Genomic DNA, 24783 nt, shown 5'->3' with positions numbered 1-24783 from the left:
GAGCCCCGCAGCTGCCTCCCCAATGTTCCTCCGCCAGCATTGTTGGCATCTGCGGACAAACCTGTTTTGTTGCTTTCACAAACGGGGGAAAAAAAGATGATAGCCGCTCCAAGGTTTAAATGTTCACAATGATTTACAAGAAGCCCAAAAGTGGCTCGCTTTTTCTGGGTCAGCCCAGCGGGTGACTGAGTGAGTGACTGACTGACTGACAAAAAAGAGGACAAATGTCTGACTTAGCCTAAAGGATGACATTTCCTAAATACCAAATGGCTATTTGTAAATATTGCAAAATATTTTTTTAAAGCACGGAGAATGAGACAGGCTCTAATTGAATCGAACGGAAACATTAAAACGTGTGTAAAATGATCAATGGTTGGAGTTTCAAATATTTGCAAGTGTATGCCTCATTGCATGTGTTTAAATCGTGTGTATTCAAGCGCTTCATTTCAGCAACTGCACTGAGGCTTCGGGGTCTCGCAGAAGTTCCCTCGCAAACCCGGTGAACGACGTTAATGAGGGAATTCAACCAGGCAAAAATGTCGCATGTGCCTTTAAGAGCTCATCGTAGCACTCCACTCCGAGAGCCTCGTGCGTTTGTGGGCATCAGCTGTCCTCCACGTCCAACAGCGCAAAGACCCCTTTTCCTTCACGTCAGAGGGATCAGACGGAGAAACCTCCCTTTTCTTTGTCATTTGCGCTCATCTAACAACGGAGGAATTCTGGATGGAGTTTGAATGACAAAACCGATCACTTTTGAGGAACTCTCCATCAAAACACACCAACTATTCAAAGCTGAAGGCTGGGAGAAAGACTTGTTTTTTTTGATGACTTTTTGAACCATGACAGAACGTGCGCTTCAAACGGTGAGTCCGAGTACATCACACGACTTCGGGATAGTGAGACGGACAGACGACGGCGGTCCCTTTCCCATTCCGGGACTTGTCGCAGACTTCCTCCACATGAGGGTGAAAGAAGGAAGCAAGATCCGCAATTTACTACGCTTCGCCACCGCTCGCATGCATGGAGAAGGGAAAGACAAGCACGGGCGGCCACCGAGGCAAGTGGTCTTCACGGGCTCGGACAGAGGTCTCACCAAGACTGTCACCTGCGTGGAGATCCTCAAACGGAAAGTGGAAGGACTCCACCAGGTGTCGAAGCTCTACTACAAGACCGTGAATGAGGTTTTGGATGGATCGCAAGATAGAGCACCAGGAAGAACCGTTCAGAGGACAGTCCCTGCGATCTGTATTCTGCTCTCCAAAGACCCCCTCAATCCTCAGGAGCCTGGATACCAGCCCCCTCAATCAGCCAGCGTTCCCACACACAGCACATGGATATGCAAAACCTCGCTCAGACCGCCTCACTGCCCAACACCCCCCAAGAAACTCTGCACGGAAAAGTAAAGAAAAATGTGTGCCATGGTCTCCTAAATTATCCTGAATATAGATTTATGGGCAAGAAGGCAAAGAAATGGGTGTCAATTAAGGTGTTTTTGTGGCCCAGCGGCTTGAGTGGTTAGCGCGTCGGCCTCACAGCTCTGGGGTCCTGGGTTCAAATCCAGGTCGATCCACCTGTGTGGAGTTTGCATGTTCTCGTGGGTTTTCTCCGGGTACTCCCGTTTCCTCACACATTCCAAAATCATTCATGTTAGGGTGATTGGACTCTTTAAATTGCCCCTAGGTATGAATATGAATGGTTGTCTGTCTCCTCGTGCCCCTTGATTGGCTGCCCACGGATTCAGGTGCCTGTAATTAGCTGGGTTAGGTTCCAGCACCCCCTGCGACCATAGTGAGGATAAAGCAGTTCAGAAAATGAATGAATAAGATGGTTTTAGTGGGTTTAATTGTCCTTGTCTCCACGAACGTCGCAAAGTCAGGCCAATACCATCAGTGATAACGTCAGGCACAACCCAGCGGGCGAATGAAGGAGAAGTCCGTGACAACCTTGAGTTACGCACAGCTCGATAATTATTGGGGCATGAGCTCAATTTTTAGGTGAAACGAATCGTAATGACAACCATTTTTATGCTCTGTATCCCTCCCACTTTTCAATGGATTAAAAGTAACGGGCCGATATGACACTCAATCTCATGACCTGGATGTTGTTTGCATTTCACTTGCAGGAACTGGGGTCTTCTGCTTGGAAAACCACAAGCAGGGATGAAATCCAGCATTTACTGTTATTTATCATATGTTCTAAAATTCAGGCTGCATTGACTGCCAAAAAATTGCAACCAATTTATGTTTTATGGTAGTTTATCAGTAGCGCTGGACTTTTTTTTTTATCTTAAAGCGTGATCCAATATGGAAAAGACATTTTGTAATACATATTCAAATTTATTGGGCAATGCTTGTTGAACTTATTTAATGTTTACAGATGAATAAAAAAGTAGGCAACTAATGAACTAATTAGTTTGTTTATTACATGCCACTGAAAATATTTTTCAGGAATTATAGCTATCTGGCTAACATTAAAACCATATAGTTAGGCCTACTTATTAGACGTTTACCGCAACTGTGTGAAAATATTTTATTTTATTATCATTATTATTTTCTAAAATGCTGAGAATATGAGGATGACTGTCGTTGCAATCTTGGCGGCGAAGGTTACTGGCAGACATCTTGCATCGGGGAACTTCTCGAGTTCGCCATATTGTAATTGATGGAAAAGTGAGTGATTTTCTCCACTTGAATGTGTTAGTGCAGATATGATTTAGGTTATTTTTTATGTATTTTAGGTTAATTTTATAATTATTATTAAGTATGCACTATATTTACTGCATCTCTGACGTTTATAAAAACCGCGCACCCAAATATCTAGCTTCAAGTATGTGATATAATATTGATTTCTAGGTCAATTTCGCGGGGGAAAACTGCACATGCGCACCAGGGACTGGAGACGTCACCCCACGGGTAGGCGGCGGCTTTGCCTGAGTTTCCTGCCCCTGCAACTGACCGGTCGGTCGCCGCCTGGCTGTCCTGCATCATGTTCAGAGCAGTCCTCCGTCTGTCTTTCTCCGGTGTTCGGAGTTTGACCCGCACGAAACCGGCTTGCCAAGGTATTTATGCCTATCATTTGCCATGTTTCGTTCATCTTAGAGCTGGAATAGCTATATTAGAACTAACTGTAACCCTAACGACTCCTGTGCTAGTTCAAGTTAGCGAGTGCAACTTGCCGAGTCTTAAAAAACGCCGGTATCTCTTTCACGTCAAGGACTGTGAATGCAAGCTATCAAGTCCCGTTCAAGATGTGCCATTGGGGGGGTTTCTGGATTGTTAGCGCCCGGTTGGTTCGCTCCGTTCTATCCGTGTCCTTGCCGTGACCCAGTTGAAAGGCTAATGTGTGGGGCCTAGTAGTAGTGCGGCTAATGCTAACACCTTCAACCAAGCGAGCTCAAGCCTCCTTTAGTCCCTTCACCTCGTCCTCACAAAATATTTGTATGTCGTTTAGGTGTGATGCCCTCACGTGTATTTATTAATGGTAAAAAAAAATATATTTTAAATTATGGGTAGTACTTCTAAACGGGACGCCCTTCACAGCAATAGGCATTCATTTTTAGGAACATGTATTGGTTGAGTTAAATGTTTTAGTTTAGGGTACATTAGCCACTATAGGAAGACCTTGTACCACCCATTGACAACGATAGTCGTCCAGTTTATTTAATCATGGAGTATTGGCTTTAACTGACCATGTTCAGTTTATTTAATCATGGAGTATTGGCTTTAACTGACCATGTTTCAATGCAATTGATGGGTGCCATCCCTCCCAGTACAAATATATTGGACTCCTAGCTGCCAGTCACTTAGCTGTATTGTTAATGATATGTATGTGTCTCATCTCACAGGTTTGTTGGCCTCAAGGTGCTATTCACATGGGAAACAGGAGACGGATGAGGAGTTTGACGCACGTTGGGTCACGTACTTCAACAAGCAGGATATCGACGCCTGGGAACTGAGAAAAGGTAAATTAACACTGAAAAATACTTCTTTTTTTCATTCGTTTCTGGGTGCAGAATCCGAATACAAATCTCAGTTTTTCCACACTTACTGTACATATCACAGGTTCAAGTTTTATTTAACAGTAAATGTTGAACTCCAATGAAATATGAATAACGTTTATGACAGTAGTGTGACTATTTTTTTTTAAAGTACAGTAGTAGTACAACAAAGAAGGTAAGCTGTGGAGAGAAAAAAACTGAACGTCTTTGGAAAAATTTTGAAATAAGCCTGCTAATTATAGTATAAAGCATAATAAAAATCCACCAACACTTTTTTCCCAATTTGTTATCCAGTTTAATTGCCTGACATGACTCAAAAAAATCAAGTAAGGTGCATTTACATTTAAGAGTTAGGATTGCTACAAAATGCGTTAAGACTGAAACCCACACACGCCTTAATTACTGTATTGGCCCGAACGTAAGACGACCCACTCTTTATCAAGACTCAAGTTTGAAAAAAGACTTTTTGAACACCAAATTCAATTTTTATAGTGTTTAGCATTCACTTTGAAGATATCTGGCGCCATCTACCATTGTGAATGTGTATAATGTCAAGACTCTGAATGTAAGACCACTGACACTTTTTCCAGTCTTATTTCAATGCAAAGAACACAATCTCACGGTGCCATTTTGTGAACATTCTATTCAAATAAAACGTTTAAAAGTAAAAGAAAAGGCCTCTCTACGGGACAGAAAACACATTATTCATTACAGTGTGTCATGTTGAATAATTTGCATTTCATCTGCCACTGCAAGTGATTTTAGTATGACGTGTGTGTCCAGGAATGAACACGTTGATTGGTTACGACCTCGTACCTGAGCCAAAGATTCTCGAGGCGGCACTACGAGCTTGTCGGAGGTTAAACGACTTGGCCAGCGCAGTCCGAATTCTGGAAGCCGTCAAGGTGAGAAGACGCTGCTTGTCCTCATTTGATTTATTGCTAAACTGGTCCCACCGACGATGGCTTCTACAGGACAAAGCCGGCCCGCACAAAGAGATCTACCCATACCTTCTTCAAGAACTTCGGCCGACATTAGACGAGCTCGGAATCTCGACACCGGAAGAGCTCGGCATTGATAAAGTATAAGTAAGTTATTGGAACTGGCATTTTCATTGCTCTGCCACTCAATATCAGTTTACTCGATTTTATTTTGTTGTTTTCCAGATAAAGCAGTCGCCGCGGATGTCCTCAGAACGCAGAGTCTGTGTACTTACATGTTTGCTTAATCCGTCTATTTAATTTTGCCTTTATGAAGTTCTTTTGCTTGTAAAATATTGATGAACCCAATAAAGGACAGTTTATCTGCAACACAGCTCACCATTTCAGAATACTGGATTTAAAATGGAAAATGATGCACTTCTGGAAAGAATCAATTGATTTCATGTTCATTAGTGGAAGACGATGTTTATTTAGATGTGCTTTCGTGTGTTTTGCTTGTTGCCACTAGAGGCCAGCATTTTCACTTTGTTAAGCTATTCGACATGCATCTGTTCATGGCTTTCATTCACTGATCAAATAAAAGTGTTCAAATGGAACATTGGCACATTATTTGCACTTGTAGACGACCATAAGTGTTCAAATCCAGTTTGACTGAGAAGTATTGCAGAGAGTTTGATCGCTGCCAGTCCTCCATGGAATTGGAATGGACATCTATTGATGTCAATGGCAGTAAACCATGATTAGTCAATGTCAGTCCTCCCTTGAAATGTATTTGATGTTTATAATAATTGTCATTGAGAGTGAATGAATTAAGGTAGAGGTGTTTGCGTATTGCAAAACAATTTATTCTCACCACTGGAACAAAATTTAAAGAACGAATAGAAAAGGAGCAAGAAAATTGCAGTCTTAGTTAGATTATTATTTGGGTCTTTATGTCAAACCTAATACTACTTTAATTCTACAGGTTCATTCTTTGATTTCTAATAGAGGGTTTATGTGACTGGCCCCTACTGTCATACCTGAGAGGTGCAACAAAATGTCGGCTCAACTACAGCTTCTTGTGCGGGCCCTATTCAATGAAATGTCCATAACTTGCTGCGGGTTGTAGTAGTGTGGACACCGCTGTTTTAGCCTCAACACATCGGTTGCTGTTGTGTGTCTGCAAGGAAATTCACTTTTACGACCAGTGGGTGGACCTCATTCATTCATTTACCCAAGTTGGGATGGGAGGGGTTGTTTAAAAAGAAAAAGAAAAAAAGGACGTTTTGTAGTTTCCATGCACTGTGACCGCGCAGCTTGTCGTGCGTGACCCCACCTTCTGCTCTTCAGCCTCCTCCCTCCCTTCCTCCTCCTCCGCCTCCTCTCCTCCACACGTTTTTTTCTCCCTAAAGAAGAAACCGAGCAAGCAAGTCACTTTGGTTCCGATCCAGCTCTCCCGTCCGAAAGGCTCGTGCGATGTCCAAAAAGAAGGTCGGGACAGTCGATCGGAGATGATGGATTACTCCAAGGGGCAAATGGTGAGTGTCGACGACCACTCGGTTCGAGCTTCCCCCCCCGACAAAAAGCCCCGCAGGCCACATATCTGCTGGCTCACCTCAACCTCACACAGTTGCCTAAGTAGTATTTGCTCGAACGCGTATCTCGCTTAAAAGTCAACTATTTGTATCAAATTGAACATTAGAAAGCGAAAGCACGTTCAAAGTTTCCTGGTCGACCACCCTGTACAAATGTTTACTATCCCACAATTGGACGCCTTCCTCTGGGTAAGGTTCCTCTTAAAAAAACATTATAAAACACACATATTATATGAATTAGCTCGTTCTTCGGAACACACTGGCTTAATTTCATTTTTTTTATGTTTGGTAGGATGAGATGGTCCATTTTAATAAGGCTGTTGGCAGGAAAAAAATCAGTAAACGGTACAAAATTACCTACGAGCTTTCGCTTGTGTTGTTTTTTCGCCATCTTTAGATATTTTTGTTGTGACAGTGGTAAAACATTTAATAGAGCGATGGGAAGATAAAAAGATTCATGAGCTATTCATGGTAGTATAAGTGGGGGTGATATTAGCCGGGTAGCTAATATGCTAATGTTTAGATAGCGATCATAAATACATTGCAAAAATGCAAGATAACGCTAAGTGAATTTATCTTTTATCTAGTGGGGGGGGGGACTTACTGTACAAAAATATTTATTTATTTAAAAACCTGTCAATTTAATTGCTATAATTTTTCTAATGAGCTATTGTTGTGATTGGTCTTTTTAGCTATTGATCATCAAGAATACTTTTATTTGGCTTCAATTCAAATAAAATAAGTGCATTTATATATCACCGACTGTCTCAAATGAAAGCAATGGTGTTGTGTATGTCTTAGTCCGGTTTATCTGAGGAGAGCAGCACCACAAGGTGCGCCCAGCCCAGTCCTGCCGGCTTGAAGCTGGAAGCATTGATGGAGCAACTCCAGAGACAGCAAGAAGCCAAACAAGACTTGAACCTCCAGGAGAAACACCTCCTTCAAGCTCAGCTCCTCTTCGCTCAACACGCCGCCGTGGCGGCGGCGGCCCGGGCCCAGTCCGGTGGCCGACCGGATCTGTTCGCCAAGCAAGCTGGCAACGATCACCCGAGCGGCGTTAACATTGGGGAAGAGGAGGAGGAGGATGAGGGCGATGGTGAGGACGATGACGACTCTGAAGATGAGGAGGAGATGGCGATGAATGTGGACAATCAGCAGGCCCAAAAACCCCGACTGCAGCAGGTCCCGAGCCTCCCTTTCATTCCATATTCTGACCCAGTGGCCGGCAAGTCCTCTCCCCCAGCTGTAGCCGTGAAACAGGAAGAGGAGGAAAAGGAGTTGGCGTCTCCTGTCGGCCCTCCTGCCTACACGTCAGCCAACGGCTTCACTGACTGGGCCTACGACGAACCCCTGAAACAAGTAAGCCAATGAACACGTTTCGGTGCCTTTGACGGACGGGGAAGGGCGTTCAATTCATGATGAATAGGAGCTGCTAGCAGCAATAACTTGCTGTCAGCCTCTCCCAATCCAAAAAGGTTGCACGTATATTTATGTCAATGGTAGCGAATTACTAGTTGAATAGGGTAGTTGTTGGATTCTGTATTCTGGTCAAACATCTGTACCCCCCTTCATCCGTAGGCTCAAAGAAGGAATGTGACCTCTTTGGCAAAGTGCCCATAGTGTGATAGTTCTCAATTACCGTCCGCACCATCGAGCTTCTACTTCAATTATATGGTGTACTCTTGATAAAATGCCACCAGCTCGACTAATTCCTCTTGGCTGTCGTTCAAGCCAGCTGGCTCAGTTGAGCCGGACGGACAAAGTGCAATTTAAAACGATGTATTTTCACTACAAGGACTAAATCTTGCAAAATTAGATATTGTAGTGTAGTGTTTTTCAAACTTTTATTGAGCCAACAACACATTTTATATTAGAAATATCACAAAACCAAATGAATGATAATAATGTGGAAACCTTAGCCCATTGGTATACTAGAAGCATGGGTTTGTAATAATGTTAAAATCGCTTTTTTAAAGCAGTTCCTTGTCATTCACAGTATGTTTTGGGTTTTTACATAATGATTCAAATTTTTGGTGACTTTTGTGTATTGCTGAGTCACTTTTTGCTGTTCTGCCAGTTGATTTTGGGTCATTTTTTGTTGGTTTTTTTCTGTCACTTGGTCAAAGAAATTGATCACCAATAGATTTCTGTGTGGGTCCGAGTTTAAAATGAATAGGATTAAATAGAAAATAAAATTTGGGGTCTTTAATTAATATTAATTGTGACATGGGAAATAAGGAATGCATTTTTTTTAAATGAAATTTTAGCGGTACTGTGCAATATGGCAAAAACTGAATACAATTGTGGTTTGCCTGATTTTGAATTGAAATATATGTTTCGGCTATGGGAATTGATGCTATTCGAATTTTCCAATATTTTGTGGAAAAACCTGAATTCTGGCATGAACCATTACTTTTTTAAGAGCAATGAAAAGGTTCCCTATGCCAGTGTGAATCGGTTAAAACGGGGCTTGTACCTTTTAAGTTGTAGCATATCAATTTTATATTTAATGTCAAAGGATTTCAGTTATTTATTTACTCGATGAGCTATTAGAGGGTGTTTGGTACAAAGCTATTATGCTGTTGTTTGAATGGCAACAGGTGCATATACATTTCCATGCTGCATTCTGCTTTAGAGTGGAAAAGCATTTGTTTGTTCTGCTCCACTGTATGCTGCTGCCATAGTTACTGTTCTCTCTTATCCAATTTGAGTGGTTTTTTTTGTTCTTTTTTTTCCAACTAAAACCAATCTCCCTTGTACCCTCCCAAAGTAATACGCTCTAATTAATAAAACCTTCAGCTAGATGGAATGCTGGGCTGTTTTCCCCAGCAAAGTTGACTTAATAAAATAAATTTAGTACCTACAAATGTATAAAATGTACACTTTCAGTGTGCATTGTAAGCTTAGTTTTTTAATTTTTATTTTGAGTTTCTTTACCTACTCAGTGTAATGTCTCATTAATTATTGAGATTTAAAAAAAAAAAAAATTCAAAATGAACTACGACCGCCCGGCCCTTTCTGTTAGCAACAATAAGTCCGCAACATCTAATGTAATCAATCAGCCCCGAGACAAAAAAGTAAGAAATAGGCCTCCATGTATCAATGTGTACACATACCTACAATATAACGAACAGATTTAATTGTGAGACGTCCACAAATGACACAGAATCAGTTTTAATTCTGTAATGTATTGATTTCATTAATGCATTCCAGCCATGAGATCCAAATCCGGGTCAGAGGATCGATCGGTATGCATTCCTAGAATACACCTTCCACATTTCATTCTTATCCGTCCAAGAGTAATGAAGGAGTAGCGATTTTTGTTGGTGTCCTCTCCAAGAAAACCAAATTAAGCGTTTTTTTTATTTTTTATTTTTCCTTCAGGCGGTCTAAAAAAAATCTTTTCCCACTCTGATGTCCCCAAACAACTCGTGGCAGCTCAGTGGACAGCCCTGCATAATTTCGTTGTCTCCTAGCAACACTAAATGGCACTGAAATTCACATGCAAGTAATCAATACATAATGGCCACCACAATGAGAATGCTAGTCCTTTCTTCAGCATGGCACTTGAGGCTGTGTTAAAACCAGCACTCCCTGTTAATCGCGTGCTGTTAAAAATGCAGTGCGGGATTGTTAAATGTTTTCTGGCACAGTTGAATTCTCCCTTGCGTTTGAACCCCCAGAAGCCATTCAGATTCGTGTCGAACTGTGATTTTTCACAAGGCCTTTGTATGTGAGGTGCGGGCTATCACCTGCAAGTGAAAATCCTCAGATGTAGATTCACTTTTGGATCACTTCCCTCCACTATCAAACCTCGATAAACCACGTTTAACTCACTGAGTTGCATTAATGACAACTGACGAACCAGAAGAACTGTTTTTACAGTTGACTACACAGTAACTTTGGCATCTTGCCCATTATCACTGTCAAACTACTTTACTACTGTTTTAATGTTATTTCTTACATTTCCAGAAATGCTGTGGCAGTACATGATCACATAACCGTCAAATTATACATTTTTGCCGTATTTTATACTTTTTTTGTATCATTTGAAATTGTGTACGCCGTATAACAACTTTTGGACTGGATTTTTATAAGTAAGTTTTTTGTAAAAGCGATCTCGTTTTACCCATTTCGGCTCTAATCCTGATCATCTCGGTCACTGAAAACGTCATCGTCATTCCCTTTCACCCATCCGCCTTTTCACTATACAACTATAGTGCATCAGCAAGCAATGTACCCAGACAGTCGAGCTGTCAGCGTCATACACCGACATCTACAGAATCTTGAATTCAGTGCATACTGATTGGGCACCCCGTCGACTTTGGAGAAAATTTTAGACTTTTAAGTGTGCCCTATGTGAGTAAAAATGTACCGCGTTGCATTTGTACGTTTTTTTTTAAATCACTTAATAAGGGGAATTGCAATCATTAATATGGGGAGCAATTGGCTGAGGTTGACAGGTATGTGATCATGGCTGTACACTTTCCCTTCATTTTAGTTTTGTTAGCCTTTATTGAGCCGTCTTTGTCGATACAATAGAAGATTCCCCACGCTGGACACCCTTTACACACCGGACACAGGCTTTAAGCCGGGTTAAAAAGCCCCCCGTTTGCACAGCATGGGGCCGGATAAATGATGTAGATTTGTATGGGAGAATAAAGGCAGAATAATTTGATTTGGCATCAGATTTTAGCCCCTGCTGCTTCAACTTTTCACTTTTGTTCCCCTAAATGGTTTTATAATGAATCCTTTGGTAATCGATTAAAAACAAGGGAAGGGGGTCTAAAATGAAACCTCACACATGACACGCAAATGGATGTCAAGTAACGGAAATGATTTTGCGAGTAGTAAAAAGTGGAATTTGTAGTGTAACAAAAGCAACCTTTTGCTGACCTACATACTGAATACTATCAGCATTCCCAGAGTTGGATGTGTGAAAGCTCTGTGAGCAATTAACTGCCAGCTCTTTTGTTAATAGAGCCACAGTAGGTCTCACTTGCTCATCAATAAGGGGGGCAGGGTTTTATTTCCATTTGATGGTGAAAGGACTGGGATGTTTATCTACCTTTGTGTCAATAGGGTTTCTGCACGGGGGAGTAGAAAGGCCTTTTATTAGAAATTCTAAGCCGAGCTATTACATGTATCAAAAGCTAGCCTAGGGTGAGGTTTGCGTGAGAAGAGGTTGCAGACAATCATTTATATTCAAGCTGCGTGGCAAGACAAATAATACCAAGTAGAGACTGAGGGCCAACATTTACATTGGGGCGTTTTGAGGTAAAAACTAATGAAACTGTTCTTTTCGCTCACCCGAACCAAGGAAATACTGGACTGGAAGAGGTAAGACAGGACAGATTTGGGTATGACCGCGCAATCAGGGATAACATTGTGTAAATTCTTGTTAAATGATTGTCCGTGTGGAGTTTCATAATTATAGTTTTACATCTATTTGAACTGGGCGTGTTGGCGTAGAATGGACATGTTTCAGTGCTGTTGACAGGGATAGAGGTCCAACAAGTGAATGATCCCTGCCAGCCCTCCCAGTCAAAATTGATGAAGTGTCTATCAGGCTCTGGAAAAATCCTCTAATAACTGATTCTTTGGTCGAGACTAAATAATCTAAAGTGGGTTTGTTTGTACTGTAAATATAAGGAGAATTGCAGTTGTTTTGTTTTGTTTTGGTTCCCATGTGTATAATAGCTGAGCGGGTGAAATGTTGTTATGGAATCATTCGTTCAACAATGGTTTTGGTTGTCAAGCAAAAACAACAGATATGTTACTATCGCAATCCGAGCAAGAACCACAACAATCCATTATTTTGATAAAGCACAGGTGTGATGAATGGACGAGGCGAACCTGCCAGGTACAAGCATGCCGTGTTGTCTAAAACACACCCTTGTTTTAGTCCCAAACATAAAATTGTACTGAATTGTGAACTGCGTAGGACCGAGGGCCGACCACGTACGGTTGTGGTGTCAACAAAGACGTCAAACGGTGACTTGGATGGAAGAACTCGATACGGTGATGCAACGTCCTCTTGGCCTAATATTTACGTGTTCATATCATCGCTCTGTGGGACAATGATATCTCCACACAGATTGACCTTTTTATCCTTTAACGGTCACACGAAGCAGCGACTCTTGAAGCAATAACATGTCACATCCAATTACCTCATGACAATGGAGGTATCTCCTTTCGAATGGTCACAGCTCTGAGTTTACTCTCCCCCTTTAAATGATGTATTATGTGTACACAGTCGAGAAATACAGGCACCCTTTACGTGGGGGCACTAGGTTCCCTTTTGAATGCAATAGGTGAAATACAAGTATTTTGAAGAATGTTGAAATTGTATATGGGGCAACGTGCATGAAAACTCTAATTGCATTGGCCTAAGAAGGCCCGTTAAAGTGTCAAGTGCTCTCTTCTCCTTGTAACCATAGAGAGCTCCCATCTGGGCCGAGGAGAACGAAGCAGGACGCGGAAGAGCGGAACCGTCCAGGGACTTTGCAAAGGTCAGTCTACTCAGTGAAGACCGTCTTTCTCATTTTACAAGCAATGACGCTCATAAGCTTTTCCCTTTTGTTCCCAGCTTTATGAACTAGACAACGACCCCCAGCGCAAGGAATTTCTTGATGATCTGTTTGTCTTCATGCAAAAGCGAGGTGAATCCTTGCTAGCCTTCAAAGTTGAACTTTTACAGCAAAATCAAACACTTTAGTAAGGGATATTTTCCTTGGCTGTGGCTTAATGCGTAACTCATTTCTTCAATGTTCTTAGTAGTGAAAATGTAACAAACAATACAGGGCAAAGTTGTTCTTCTAACACTTGATCATTCCTGAATTGGACATTTTACGTCCCACGCCTAAAAAGAAAAAAAAACATATGTCACAGGCCAAACTATGAAAAAAAATGCAACTTATAGTCCAGAAAATATGGTAATCAGAATAAGACAATTATTATTATTTTTTTTTTCCAGGTTCTACTCCCAGGAAAAAAACTAACATTAGTTTGCAACCCCTCGATTATGCCAACTATTATAAACACCAAAACATGAAATGGAAACTTTACTATTGATTTTTAAGATGAGCTAATTAAAACTTTATTATCTACAGTATTATTAATAAATCTGTAGCAAAAAAAAATCAGAAAAAGGCTTCTTCAAGAATTTTGATGCCAAATGTCCTCTAATTATGGAATAACCAATATTTAGTTTTTGGAGTTGCAACTCAACTTGTTTTTATTTAACCTTCGTGATCAAAAAGTAACACAGTCAGTAACCCTACAGGTCACGTTAAGGCCAACGGCGCATGTGTCCGTGCTTAGCCCAAACTAATCTTATTTCTACAACTTTACTTAGCCTTCTTCATTAAATGGCTTTCCTACAGAGGCTCAGGCTGTGGCCGTGATTGGCAGCCACTGCTGCTCTCCATCCCGCTTTCCCATCCCACCCCCCACACTTTTCTCAAATCAATTCTCAAACAAAGCTGTTGCTGCAGAATTACACCCATCCCCCAAGCTCATCAGAAATAAGCTTCACTCACCATACATGTTGAACCATTTTACCTGACATGAATTCCTTGTGGCTCCCTCCCTGTCAATGGAACTATGTAAAACATGATCATTCACTTCCAGCCTTCCCATTTCAAATGGAAGTACTATGCATACAGTGTAATAGAGGTCTATTTTAAAGGCTAGATTACACCACTTCGAGCTACGACAAGATTGGCTGCATTCACGACAAACAAAATGGGTATTCGCGAGCGTACTAATAAATCTGACAAATTCCACCGCCCGTTAGAAACAAAATGGTGGATGGAAGGGTAGGCTTGATGAAGAAGTCTATTTTGGCCTGACCGCATAATGCTAACACAATTCCACCGTGCTGGAAAGGAAGTTTGGCACTGATCCAAAATAAAACATCCTTTCGAAATAAAGCACTGTTCTCCAGGAGGATCGCTAAATCTGTCCATACTTTATATCCACTTTTATATATTTATTGAGTTTATTCATGAGCTGGTCATGTCATCATGCAGAAAAAGACAAACTCAATTTATAATGCAAATGTTATTTGCTGCATGATAAAACAATGAAACACAAAGGATCCACTTAACATCGTTATTATTATTAAGTGGCTGACAAAACAGTGGCGATGTGATCAGTAGGTTTTTAATTTACAGTGCCAAATTGAATTAAATTTAGAGAAAATCTTTCAAAATTATGATTCCCAATGACTTGGTATTCATCAATAAATACATTTTGAAATTAAATTCTGAGACTAAAGTTGAATAGGCTTATGAAATAATGACATACAAATTGCCATTGGGCGATAGCTCATAGTAACTCAATAAGAATCCAATATATTTTTTTCAAGCATTTTATTATAACTGAACACAACTAAGAAAATAACAAATCTCTAGGCTGTTAAAATACAAACTAGTAACCTTTGGACACCAACTGACAAAAGCATCAATTTTCCTCATTTAACTGTCAAAACAAGTCATATGTGAAGAAAATATTTAACTGGTGTTTTTTTTTTTTTTTAATATATTTTTTTTATTATGGGTTAATAAAACCTAGAGAACCAAGTTTAAAAGAAAATTCTGAAATGAATCGAGATTGGACAATATGAAAAATCTAATCGTGATCATTTTTTTGTCCTTATTGCCCAGCTCTAGTCTATATACTGCTTACTCCCACTTGTGCAAAACCTTTGTTACCGCAACTTTAAGTGTATACTTTGTATTAGCGTAATTATTGTGTGTGCGTCTTCCCGCAGGTACACCTGTCAACCGTATCCCCATTATGGCCAAACAGGTGTTGGACCTGTTTAAGCTGTATAAGCTGGTGACTGAGAAGGGAGGCTTGGTAGAGGTCATCAACAAGAAGATCTGGAGGGAGATCACCAGAGGTCTCAACCTCCCCACGTCCATTACTAGCGCTGCTTTCACACTCCGCACGCAGTACGTGTCTTTTCACTACCGTCGGCATTGGGGAAAAATTCAAAAAACAAAACACTTATTTTGATTATTAAAACTGCAACTGACATACTCATTTCAGATTTGCTCAGTTCTTCTCCACATTGTGTTACTACTTGTACACAACTAGCAAACAACATAATAGTATAATAGTGTTACATAAAAATTGCAATTATGCCTGTTCATTTCATTGCATGTCAATATTACATTTTTTTTCAGTTAAACAAGCACAGTATATTTTTCTTCTTTTTTTTAAAGGGAAAGACAACACATTATATATATATATATATATATATATATATATATATATATATATATATATATATATATATATATATTCTAGGTAAAATAAAATTGATTAAAAAAAAATAAACTTTAAAATATCAATTACAGCTAATTGCTATAAAAAATACAAATTGAAATGAGTATTGCCTTTTTGGATTTTAATTTAAAAAAGGGTGGCCTGTTTGTATTTTGAGCTGGGATTTTTTTGTTTTGGTATTTTAAATCTTGTGATCTCACAAATCTAGCCGCTTTGGCTACTTTATGGCAATAGACACAAACTGGCAAGCAAATATAGTGGCTGCCAATTTAGTATACCAGGCGTTCTTCCCCGCGTTAAAACAATTGTCAGACTTAAATCACCACCAATTTCGTTCCCCAGTGTTATATCTCGGTTTATTATTACCCTGCGAAAAGGCACACCGTGTTCATTCCATGAATCAGCAGTCCCACTTTATCTATTGATAATGTCAATCATTAAACATGACTTTTTTCACTGCACATTTGTGCACTCTTCACATCTCTGTTTAGGTACATGAAGTACCTGTACCCCTTTGAGTGCGAAAAGAAGGGTCTGAGTTCTCCAGGAGAGCTGCAGGCGGCCATCGACAGTAACCGCCGAGAAGGTCGTCGTCCCAGCTACACCAACAGCTTGTACCGCTACTCGCCTTCTCCCACTTCTGCTGCGCACAATCTCCTCTCCTCGCCCACCGTGCAGACCCCCACGTCTGGACATAACACATCCAGTCAGTCAATTAGCCCAAATGTCAAGAAAAATCCAGGTATGAAAAGTGCCTCATTTATCCTCATGTTTAATTTTCTCTCTCGGTTTAAACGGACTCTGCTTGATCTTCAAGATGAAGCCTCGACTCCGGTGATCCCCAGCCGGGTCCCCATGGCGCTGGCACTTGGGCAACAACAGCAACATCATCATCATCATCAACAACAACAACAACAGCAGCAGCAGCAGCAGCAATTGGCCCAAGCTGCCACTCTGGAGCATCTTCGAGAAAGGCTGGAGCGCGCTGATGGCCCGGAGAGGAAAATGATGCGTCTGGCGGAAGAACAACAGAGGCTCATGCAGCAGGCCTTCCAACAGAACCTTCTGGCCATGGCCTCCCACTTCAACCCTCTGAAGCTCAACAATGGCCATGGTGAGTCTTCCTCCTCCTCGTGCTCCTCGTCAACTCATTCACTCCAGTGAACCATGTTTCCCAATTACCGTATTTTCCGGACTATAAGTCGCACTTTTTTTCATAGTTTACAAATACTCCAGTGCGACTTATCTTTTTTTGTCCCTTTCTGACCACTGAAAGCCCTTTTTTAGGCCATAGTTATCCAAAACCTGTAGGTGTAACAGGTGCCTATTTATCCTGTTGGTCCCCATTTAACTATTTTTAATATGGAGTATGTTTGTTCTTGGTTTCTGATCAAATAAAAAATTACCCTCCCTAAAATGCGACTTATACTCCAGTCTGAATTATATATACTTTTTTCCTCTTCATTGGGCATTTTTTTTTCTGGCTGGCGTGTCTTAGTCCGAAAAATACGGTACATATTTTGAACCGAGTCCCTATCCGAACTTTTGGCCACGTATTAACCCTTTGATGCACTTCTTTTTTTTTAACCCGTACAGGAAACTCGCTTAACTCATTGGCTGCCATTGATGTCACATTCATTTAATGTGTATTGGAATATTAGGCCCATTTAATGAAGTGCAAATAGTGCAAATATTACCTATTGCTCCTTTAACAATGTTATCCCATTATGAAAGCCATATAAAGGGTGAGTGCAGCAGAGGTTCAAACCAAGGGAAAAAAAACATTTCCCTGACAATGACGAGTTTGGGAGGATGCTTCACATCTCCATGGCAAAGATCCACTGGTTTAGTTCACTCGTGATACTGCGCAGCTGCCAGATGATGGCAGCGATTGGCCACTTCAGATTCAAATTTCACTCATACGGCACCCCCCCTTTTCCCTTTTTGTAACTGACTGCTTACAAGAGTTATAAGAGTGTAAGACAAGGGGACAAAATAGTAATAATTTACACTTGACACTCAACCAGAGAATGTTTAAGTATAGAATTCACCATTTGCATTATGTATTGTGATACTATGAAAAGTTGTGCAGTGTTGTAAATCAAATTCATTGTTCTGCTTTATTAGAAAACCTCTCTAAAATGCATCATTCTCCTTTGTGTTGTGCTGATTGCAGAAAAACACAAAGTGGTGTGCGAGCAACATGAGGTTAGCTAAGCTGACAACAGCTCACAGGAAGCGGCCATTTAATGCTTTCTGTTGTTTTCCCCCAGAGAGCAAACAGGATCTGTCTCTGAGTATTTCCACTAATGGAGCGGCCAGTATCAGCGTGTCTGTGGAAGTCAACGGCACCGTGTACTCAGGCAAGTCCGACTTGATTGACATCCCTTTATAAGGTGCTCATTTAATTCATTGGCAGCCTTGACGGCGTTAGATGTCAAATCAATGTTTCTTGGGAGGAGTGGCAGTGGACCATTTCTGCCAAACCTCCTATTCAAAATAGATTGGCGGCCTACTGGCATCAATTACCCTAAAATATGTGCTTTCACGCCCAGTCGCACTCAGTTTAGATGAGTTGGATGAATACTATTGTTAATGGCGGGCAATGAGTTAAATGCAATAAAATTAAAAAAATACATTCACTTTGGAGTGTTGCTTATCTAGAATGTATTTCTCTATTTACTCATTTTAATGGTACTGATGTTGTTTTATTAACATTTTATCCATTTACAAATGTATTTATTCCATGACATCCCATTTTTATGTACATGCAATATTAATATTGTGGTCTCCCTCACCTGAAATGTGATGTCAACATGGTATGTAGAGAGATGTTTTTTTTTAATAAAAATCCCTTGCCTTGTAAAGATTTAAAAGTTGAATTTCCTTGTACCTCAAAACACATCAAATGAAATCTTGTGGTCATTTTTGTCAACAGGAACGCTGTTTGCCCAAAAGTCTGGCGCTCCGGTGGTCTCTCAGGCTGTGAACCAAGCAGGGACAAGTGGTTTCAGTGCCTTTTCCTCCTCTCATAGCCCCTCCTCTTCTTCCTCCACTTCTTCAAAGGGGCCAAATTAAAAAGATTTTTTTAAACTATCTGTACCATTATCACAGAGCGGTATAGACTGTAGTTGCTGCCTTGTCAGGCAAGGGCCGTTTAAAATGTCGGCTAATCGGTTTCATTTCTTTTAGTCAGACGGTTCAGTCTGTCGGGCTCGACACGCTCAATGTTTTTCCACGATATATTTGCCGTTAGTTTGCATTCATACTGTATTGTTAAGCCTGTAGCCTCGGAAAGCTATGAAATGTAACTCGTGAAGCTTAGTTCCCGATGTGAGCTTTATTTGGAATTGTAGTGATGTTCACGTAAAAGTGTCTTTTCAGTGCTGAGAGAGAATCAATGCTGTTTTTTGCGACATCTCTAACTAGTTTATCATCTTGTTCCGATGCCAATAGAACAGCGATGTTGCCAAAGTGAATGAAGACCAAAAAAGCCTTAGCTCAATGTCCTAGTTCGGTTTTGTGTTCAGCATAGACGGTATATATGATTTAACTTGATAACTTGATATGTGGCTGGTTGTGGCGAGTAAAGTTCATGGCGACCTTCAGGGAAATGTGTACACTTCAGGTACCGCAGGACTTTTTTGGAATTACTGGGGGTTTTAGCAACGTTTGCTGGTTGTAGTTTTTTTATTTTATTTTCTTTATTTAATGATCATAGTTCTGCCTTGAACATATCTGCTGATAGTCATTTGTGTAGAAGAGATGCCATGCTTACCTCATTAGAAAGGTTGTTTGGGGGGGATTTCTGTACTCAGGAATGTCCGCTGGACCCGTAACTGTGCTGTGATGTATTTTTGTATAGGCGACGAATGTATCATTACTGACCTCACGTTGGACTGAACCAGTGCTACCTCAATCCTCGAGAGAAATATGCAATTGTTAAAGCAGCAAGAGCTGATGTAGCCATCTGCTGACATGTACTGTAGGCGGACAATCAAGTTAAATTTCACACTAAATGTTACTGACAACTTGACAAGTGTAAACAGCAAAGCCCTGTGTTTGCTCTTTGAAAACATTTGGTGGATATATGGTCATGTGGAATAAATAATATGTGTGCTGTCCAATGGTTCTCAAATTCAGCCAAGGGCAATTTAATGCAGTTATTTGACGTCAGGAAAAGTTTCTACCTTTTGAAAGACTGTGTCAAAAACTGTTCAGTTCAAGTTGACACATTTTATTTTACAAATAGGGTATGACAACACTATAGGATTCTTTATATTATAAAGAATGTCTGAGTCCGCAATGATGTTTTTCAATGCACAATTTTTAACCAACCACTCACACAGCTTTGTTTAATAGTTCCTTTTTGCTTGGTTCTAGGATAACAGAGCTCAACGTTTTATTTCTCTTTGCGCTGCCAGCCCTCACAGTGGAAATGAGTTTTGGACATATATTGCTGTTTATGACACTGAAACATGAACATTCCAATAATTGGATTGCCTGTCTGTCGCTGTCCAGGGGCAGCCATGAGCCATGGAGATTATTTTTCTATTTTTTAAAATACTCAAATAGTGGTGCCAGATGTGTAGAAAGACTTGAAATATTCACCAACATTTATCATGTGTAAAAAGATTAATATTGATATAGTTCGGATTTGTTTTTCTGTATCGTACTGTTCCTTTGCGACAGAAGATGCTCAAGGATTGCACGCTAATGCTGTTTTTTGTGTGTGTGGTCATTTCAATGTTGTTAACAATTGGAGAAACAAGTCGTTTGGATTATGACGGTCACAAAAACACGAACTCTGTTGCTAAGATTTCATGGGCGGTGGGGGCGGATTGGGGGATTTATCGTCGGGATAGGTTATTACGCGTTGATTCTGCTGGATCGACAGCTGGTTCAGTGTGGGCTAGGAAAGAAGCATGCACAGACCGTGAGAGGCATTACCAGACCAGGATCACCGCAAATAAAGCCAACCCTCCAGAAAGCAATAATGCTTGCGTAGATGTGGAACTCGCTGCCCTACTTTTAGAAGGAGCGACTACCAAAATTGTGTGGGTTTTTTTTGTTTTTCCAAAGTGGAATTTCCAGCCTCCCCTCCAAATTCTGGAATAGCCTCATTTTTTGTTCTTCACCTACATTATCATTCAATTCTGTTATGTCGCATGGACAATCCAGATGTTTCGACAGCACGTGGGGAAGCTGAAAGTGAGAATGGTTCGGTAAATTGCCTAAACTAGGAAGAAATCTTGTATTGGCGTGATCTAATCGCTTGGTTGGGACTAAACCGGATCCATGCCTTATCACGACGAGGAGTATCCGGGCCAGCCTCTTTGGCAATCTGTGATGCTCTTTTGCTCCAAGGGGATGATCGAGATCATCATGGTTGTGCTCTTCTTCTGGCTCCTTGTGCAGGTGCTCTTCACCAAACAATTAGAAGGTAAAAGCGCTTCCCAACGGCCTCACAACAAATCATTTGTAATTCCGTCATTTTCCCCCCCTCTGTCTTCAGTTCACCTTCAAGTTCTCCTTCTGGTTGGACTCATTACTTTCTGTCTGTGCTTGCTGGCGGGATGTGTTCTCTGCTGGTGGCGGAGCGGCATTTGTTGTGAAGAAGACGAAGAACGTGTGGCATCCCTGGAAGAACGTGTGACATCCCCGGACTCCGCGACCCCAGATGCCGCTTCGGCGGCGCCCCCGCCGACGCCCGGCCTTCAATACGACGAGCTCGACGGAGACACTCTGGACTACCAGTCTACATTCACCAGCCCAGCCGCTTTTGAAGGCCAATTGACTTCCTGGTCCTTCTCCAGTCAAACCCGTTCTACATCGGAACGAAAAGAGCTGCCCAAAACGTTTTTCTCCCTGCGCCGCTTCAGCAACCCGCCCCTTTATAAGCCCATAGACAGCAGCCATACGTCCTTTTCTTCTATCCCCAAACTCTTTTCCAAGGTCTTGCAGAGACGCTGCACTGTGGCCGGCGGTGCCTCCACGATTCCACACGAGGAACCCATCCCGTTGGTTTCATTGGGTTACGGCTCCAGCGCCAGCTGCGCGCCGTCCACACCCCACCTCCATTTTACAATGCTCTTTTCCCCCGACAGACAATCTGCGACAATTTCAATCCTCAGCCTCACGGGGTCATCTCTCACGCTGGATGACGTGTCAGTGTGGGCCTCCCTTCAGCCTCTCCACCCGTGTTATGTACAAGCGTCCGTCCAAAACGGCTTCCCTCAGGTCACGCTTTTAAATGTAAGCTCCGCAGAGGAGCTCCAAAGGTGCACCCTAAGACTTGCCGTGTACGCGGGGGTGACGGACGGTGCGACTAGCAACGTTTTGGGTGAGCTGCAGGCTAAATGTTGGGAAAGAGACTGGGACACAGGACGCGAGATTCACTTCACCAAGGAGATCAAGTCAAGCAAATGGGTGTCTAAAAAGGTTGGGGTACAAAGAAAAATGTTGGTTCTCACTGAGGAAAAACTTTATTTGTACGCTCGTTCGTTACCATTGACGGCAATACAATGTCTGAGCAAAGATCATTCTAGAATGTTCTTGTCATTTTTCTTCTTGGTGGGGAACTTTACTAAAATTGCTATTCCTCCATTATTTGTAAATGGATCAGAAAAAAATGGTTTGGTTGTACAAGCATCTATCCTCGGAGCCGTATTTGTCTTTGGTATGATTAGGTAATTAGACTTATTTATTTTGGATTTATTGTTGCCTATAGGTTCCAAGTTAGCCAGTAAAGGGTATGGGTGGTCTTTAAGTGTACTTAACACATCTGGGCTGATAAGATGTTTAGGGTGGTCGTAGTTCATTTGCCTTACGCCACCTCCTGCAACTCTGTTATACACATGATGAGAATAAGAACATTCTTTTATTGTATTATTGTCTTAATACAAGAGCAGTAGTAACAGCTAGGTAAAAAATTAGCTTCTGCACAGGAGAAAAAGCCAAAGTTAAAAGCTCAAATAATGATGCCTTTTGATAGTTTATCTAATACTCATGAATGTGTCGCGTTAAATGAGAAAATTCCAGACTCCTTTTTTCAAAAAATTCCTAAAATTCTGTAATGACGCAAACAGCATAACAAAATAACATTGCACAATATTCAATGGTCAGTTTCCTTCTCTTTTGTTTGAACTTACACCCTCTTTTGCTGCAGAGTGTGACCTACCATGACGTACTGATGTGTAAGGGGCTCAGCTGTCCTCCACAGATCTTCATCCTTCTGCACTTTAACCCTCACACTCATCGGATCAAAGTGGCCGTCCTAAGGGCAGACAACCTGGACAACCTTGCTCACACTTCGACCGCACCAGGTAAAACTGCCGGTCACTCGAACTTGTCACCCCGTGTTCCTCCGCACCACATATTTAAACTGAGGGGGCCGATATAACCCTTCAAGAGGGGTGAGGTAAAATATTTCCCTTTAGCTTTTAATGGTAAAGGGATTATGGGATGTCTTACAGGACCTGAACGAAGTGGGTGATCATCCCGTTTTAAATGACATTGTGGATTAATCCTTTACTAGTCACAATCCTCATAGGGAAGTGTTTCAATCTCCAGGGTAGGGCTAATCTTTATTTGCATTAGCATGTCTAGGCATTATGTTCATGGCACTGCGTGCATTATCATCTCTATTTCATCATACGGACCAGAAAAGGTCAGTGTAGATTGGAATCCAATGGATATTTACACAACAGGACAAAATGCTGCGTGGTATCTATTTCTCGAATTACACATCGTCATCATGTCTTGTACAAAATCGCATACCGATTGTTGCCAGCACGACCAGTCAAAATGGATTCGGGCGTCTCCCACCGTCAATGGCATCGACAGATGGTCGTTCACTGCTAGCCGCTGCAATCAGTATTTGTGTACAGACTACCAAGTAGTGGTCAAGCTGCATCACGACGGCCTTGTGATCAGCAGTAGAGAAACGAAAGAAGCCTCGTTTGCTGTTTGGAACTCCTACTTCCTGTTCGACCTCCCACCAGGAGACATCCACCAATTACCGCTCATGTTGGAGTTTATAATCGTGCAGGTATGACTCATTCTTGACATGAGTGTGTGTATTTAATCAGCTTTTCGCATTCATCTTCCCCCTTTCGCTGCATATCAGAGTCACGCGAGGTCACATTGCAAAGTCCTCGGTCGGGTCGTCATCGGGGCCGAGGCCGCCGATGCGGGACGTGCTCACTGGAGGGACACGTGCAACCAGCGAGGGGAGCCGTCACGCTGGCACACGGTTCAGACCGAAACCTCCGAGGAACGTAACACCCACATAACTACGGACTGAATCGGTGGCCAGCCAATCGCAGGCTACAAGGAGATGGACAACCAATCATGCCTAGGGGCAATTTAGAGTGTTCAACCAGCCTAGCATTCATATTTTAGGAATATGGGAGCAAACTGGAGTACCCGTAGAAAACCCACGCACACCTGGGGAGAACATGCAAACTCCATACAGTGAGGACCAACCTGGAATCGAACCCTCGATCCCGGCTGGGACTGTCAGGCCGACACGCTAACCACTTTTTCACCGGGCTAGCACATAGAAGATTGCAAGAAAATGACATAAATTTACACCCAAGAAAGACAAGACAAATACAAAACCGTGTGTGTGTTTATGCAGACATCCGAGAATGTGTAGCATACGCCTCGTTGATTAAATACAGGAGCAAGGATTAGGTAGGTCACATTTGTGTGAGCGTAATGGATGACCGGCTGCTGTATCTCATCAGCTGTCTGCCCCGATTATGCCGTTTATGATATTAATTTGCATCTCTTACAGATGTTAATAGAGAATGTTTAACACACCAATACATTTCCAATGGTCTAATATTTTATTCATACAGTTGGATTAACCTAGTCTGCCCTTTAAATTGAAAAAAATATGTAAAATTTAATAAAATGAAAATACAAGATTTAAAGAAAAAAACAAAAACAATAAAGCAATCATAAAAGA

At 41.5% G+C, this 24783-nt stretch overlaps 4 protein-coding genes across 5 annotated transcripts; all 4 read left to right on the top strand.

Moving 5' to 3' along the window:
• The first annotated feature begins 617 nt into the window (after nucleotides 1-617).
• Nucleotides 618-2383, top strand: LOC144071574 (ribonuclease P protein subunit p25-like protein). Its single transcript, XM_077596804.1, has one exon. It carries the CDS (start codon nucleotides 840-842, stop codon nucleotides 1401-1403), a length of 564 nt encoding a protein of 187 aa, XP_077452930.1. The 5' UTR covers nucleotides 618-839; the 3' UTR covers nucleotides 1404-2383.
• A 501-nt stretch (nucleotides 2384-2884) lies between these two features.
• On the top strand, nucleotides 2885-5534 carry cox5aa (cytochrome c oxidase subunit 5Aa). Its single transcript, XM_077597341.1, has 5 exons — nucleotides 2885-3058; nucleotides 3845-3961; nucleotides 4781-4902; nucleotides 4972-5085; nucleotides 5164-5534. Exons 1-4 carry the CDS (start codon nucleotides 2986-2988, stop codon nucleotides 5083-5085), a joined length of 426 nt encoding a protein of 141 aa, XP_077453467.1. The 5' UTR covers nucleotides 2885-2985; the 3' UTR covers nucleotides 5164-5534.
• Nucleotides 5535-6207: 673 nt separating this feature from the next.
• On the top strand, nucleotides 6208-19936 carry LOC144071134 (AT-rich interactive domain-containing protein 3B-like). Its single transcript, XM_077595986.1, has 9 exons — nucleotides 6208-6455; nucleotides 7314-7871; nucleotides 12953-13024; nucleotides 13102-13174; nucleotides 15289-15472; nucleotides 16301-16551; nucleotides 16627-16923; nucleotides 18083-18172; nucleotides 18748-19936. The coding sequence occupies exons 1-9, from the start codon at nucleotides 6429-6431 to the stop codon at nucleotides 18885-18887; spliced, it is 1692 nt and encodes a 563-aa protein (XP_077452112.1). The 5' UTR covers nucleotides 6208-6428; the 3' UTR covers nucleotides 18888-19936.
• Nucleotides 19937-20081: 145 nt separating this feature from the next.
• On the top strand, nucleotides 20082-24085 carry syt18b (synaptotagmin XVIIIb). Of its 2 annotated transcripts, XM_077595989.1 has the most exons (5): nucleotides 20082-21252; nucleotides 21325-22250; nucleotides 22978-23134; nucleotides 23748-23859; nucleotides 23938-24085. In XM_077595989.1, the coding sequence occupies exons 1-4, from the start codon at nucleotides 21108-21110 to the stop codon at nucleotides 23849-23851; spliced, it is 1332 nt and encodes a 443-aa protein (XP_077452115.1). In that variant the 5' UTR covers nucleotides 20082-21107; the 3' UTR covers nucleotides 23852-23859; nucleotides 23938-24085. The 2 variants fall into 2 exon arrangements, with proteins under 2 accessions (XP_077452115.1, XP_077452116.1); XM_077595990.1 differs by lacking the exon at nucleotides 23938-24085 and having other exon boundaries at nucleotides 23602-23843.
• Nucleotides 24086-24783: the final 698 nt, after the last annotated feature.

This window comes from Stigmatopora argus, chromosome 3, assembly GCF_051989625.1.
Source record: "Stigmatopora argus isolate UIUO_Sarg chromosome 3, RoL_Sarg_1.0, whole genome shotgun sequence".
In the NCBI taxonomy this organism is placed as follows: domain Eukaryota; kingdom Metazoa; phylum Chordata; class Actinopteri; order Syngnathiformes; family Syngnathidae; genus Stigmatopora; species Stigmatopora argus.
Note: the sequence above shows the minus strand (reverse complement) of the source record. Positions and strands in the feature narration are given on the sequence as shown.

Bases quoted from the DNA above. Each gene is read 5' to 3' on its own strand.
- LOC144071574 (XM_077596804.1), top strand. From the start codon at position 840: ATGACAGAACGTGCGCTTCAAACGGTGAGTCCGAGTACATCACACGAC.
- cox5aa (XM_077597341.1), top strand. From the start codon at position 2,986: ATGTTCAGAGCAGTCCTCCGTCTGTCTTTCTCCGGTGTTCGGAGTTTG. The intron at 3,059-3,844 runs GTATTTATGCCT...CTCATCTCACAG, and splicing joins CACGAAACCGGCTTGCCAAG to GTTTGTTGGCCTCAAGGTGC. The intron at 3,962-4,780 runs GTAAATTAACAC...GTGTGTGTCCAG, and splicing joins CGCCTGGGAACTGAGAAAAG to GAATGAACACGTTGATTGGT.
- LOC144071134 (XM_077595986.1), top strand. From the start codon at position 6,429: ATGATGGATTACTCCAAGGGGCAAATG. The intron at 15,473-16,300 runs GTACGTGTCTTT...ATCTCTGTTTAG, and splicing joins GCTTTCACACTCCGCACGCA to GTACATGAAGTACCTGTACC. The intron at 18,173-18,747 runs GCAAGTCCGACT...TTTTGTCAACAG, and splicing joins CAACGGCACCGTGTACTCAG to GAACGCTGTTTGCCCAAAAG.
- syt18b (XM_077595989.1), top strand. From the start codon at position 21,108: ATGCCTTATCACGACGAGGAGTATCCGGGCCAGCCTCTTTGGCAATCT. The intron at 21,253-21,324 runs GTAAAAGCGCTT...CTCTGTCTTCAG, and splicing joins CTTCACCAAACAATTAGAAG to TTCACCTTCAAGTTCTCCTT. The intron at 22,251-22,977 runs GTTGGGGTACAA...CTTTTGCTGCAG, and splicing joins GCAAATGGGTGTCTAAAAAG to AGTGTGACCTACCATGACGT.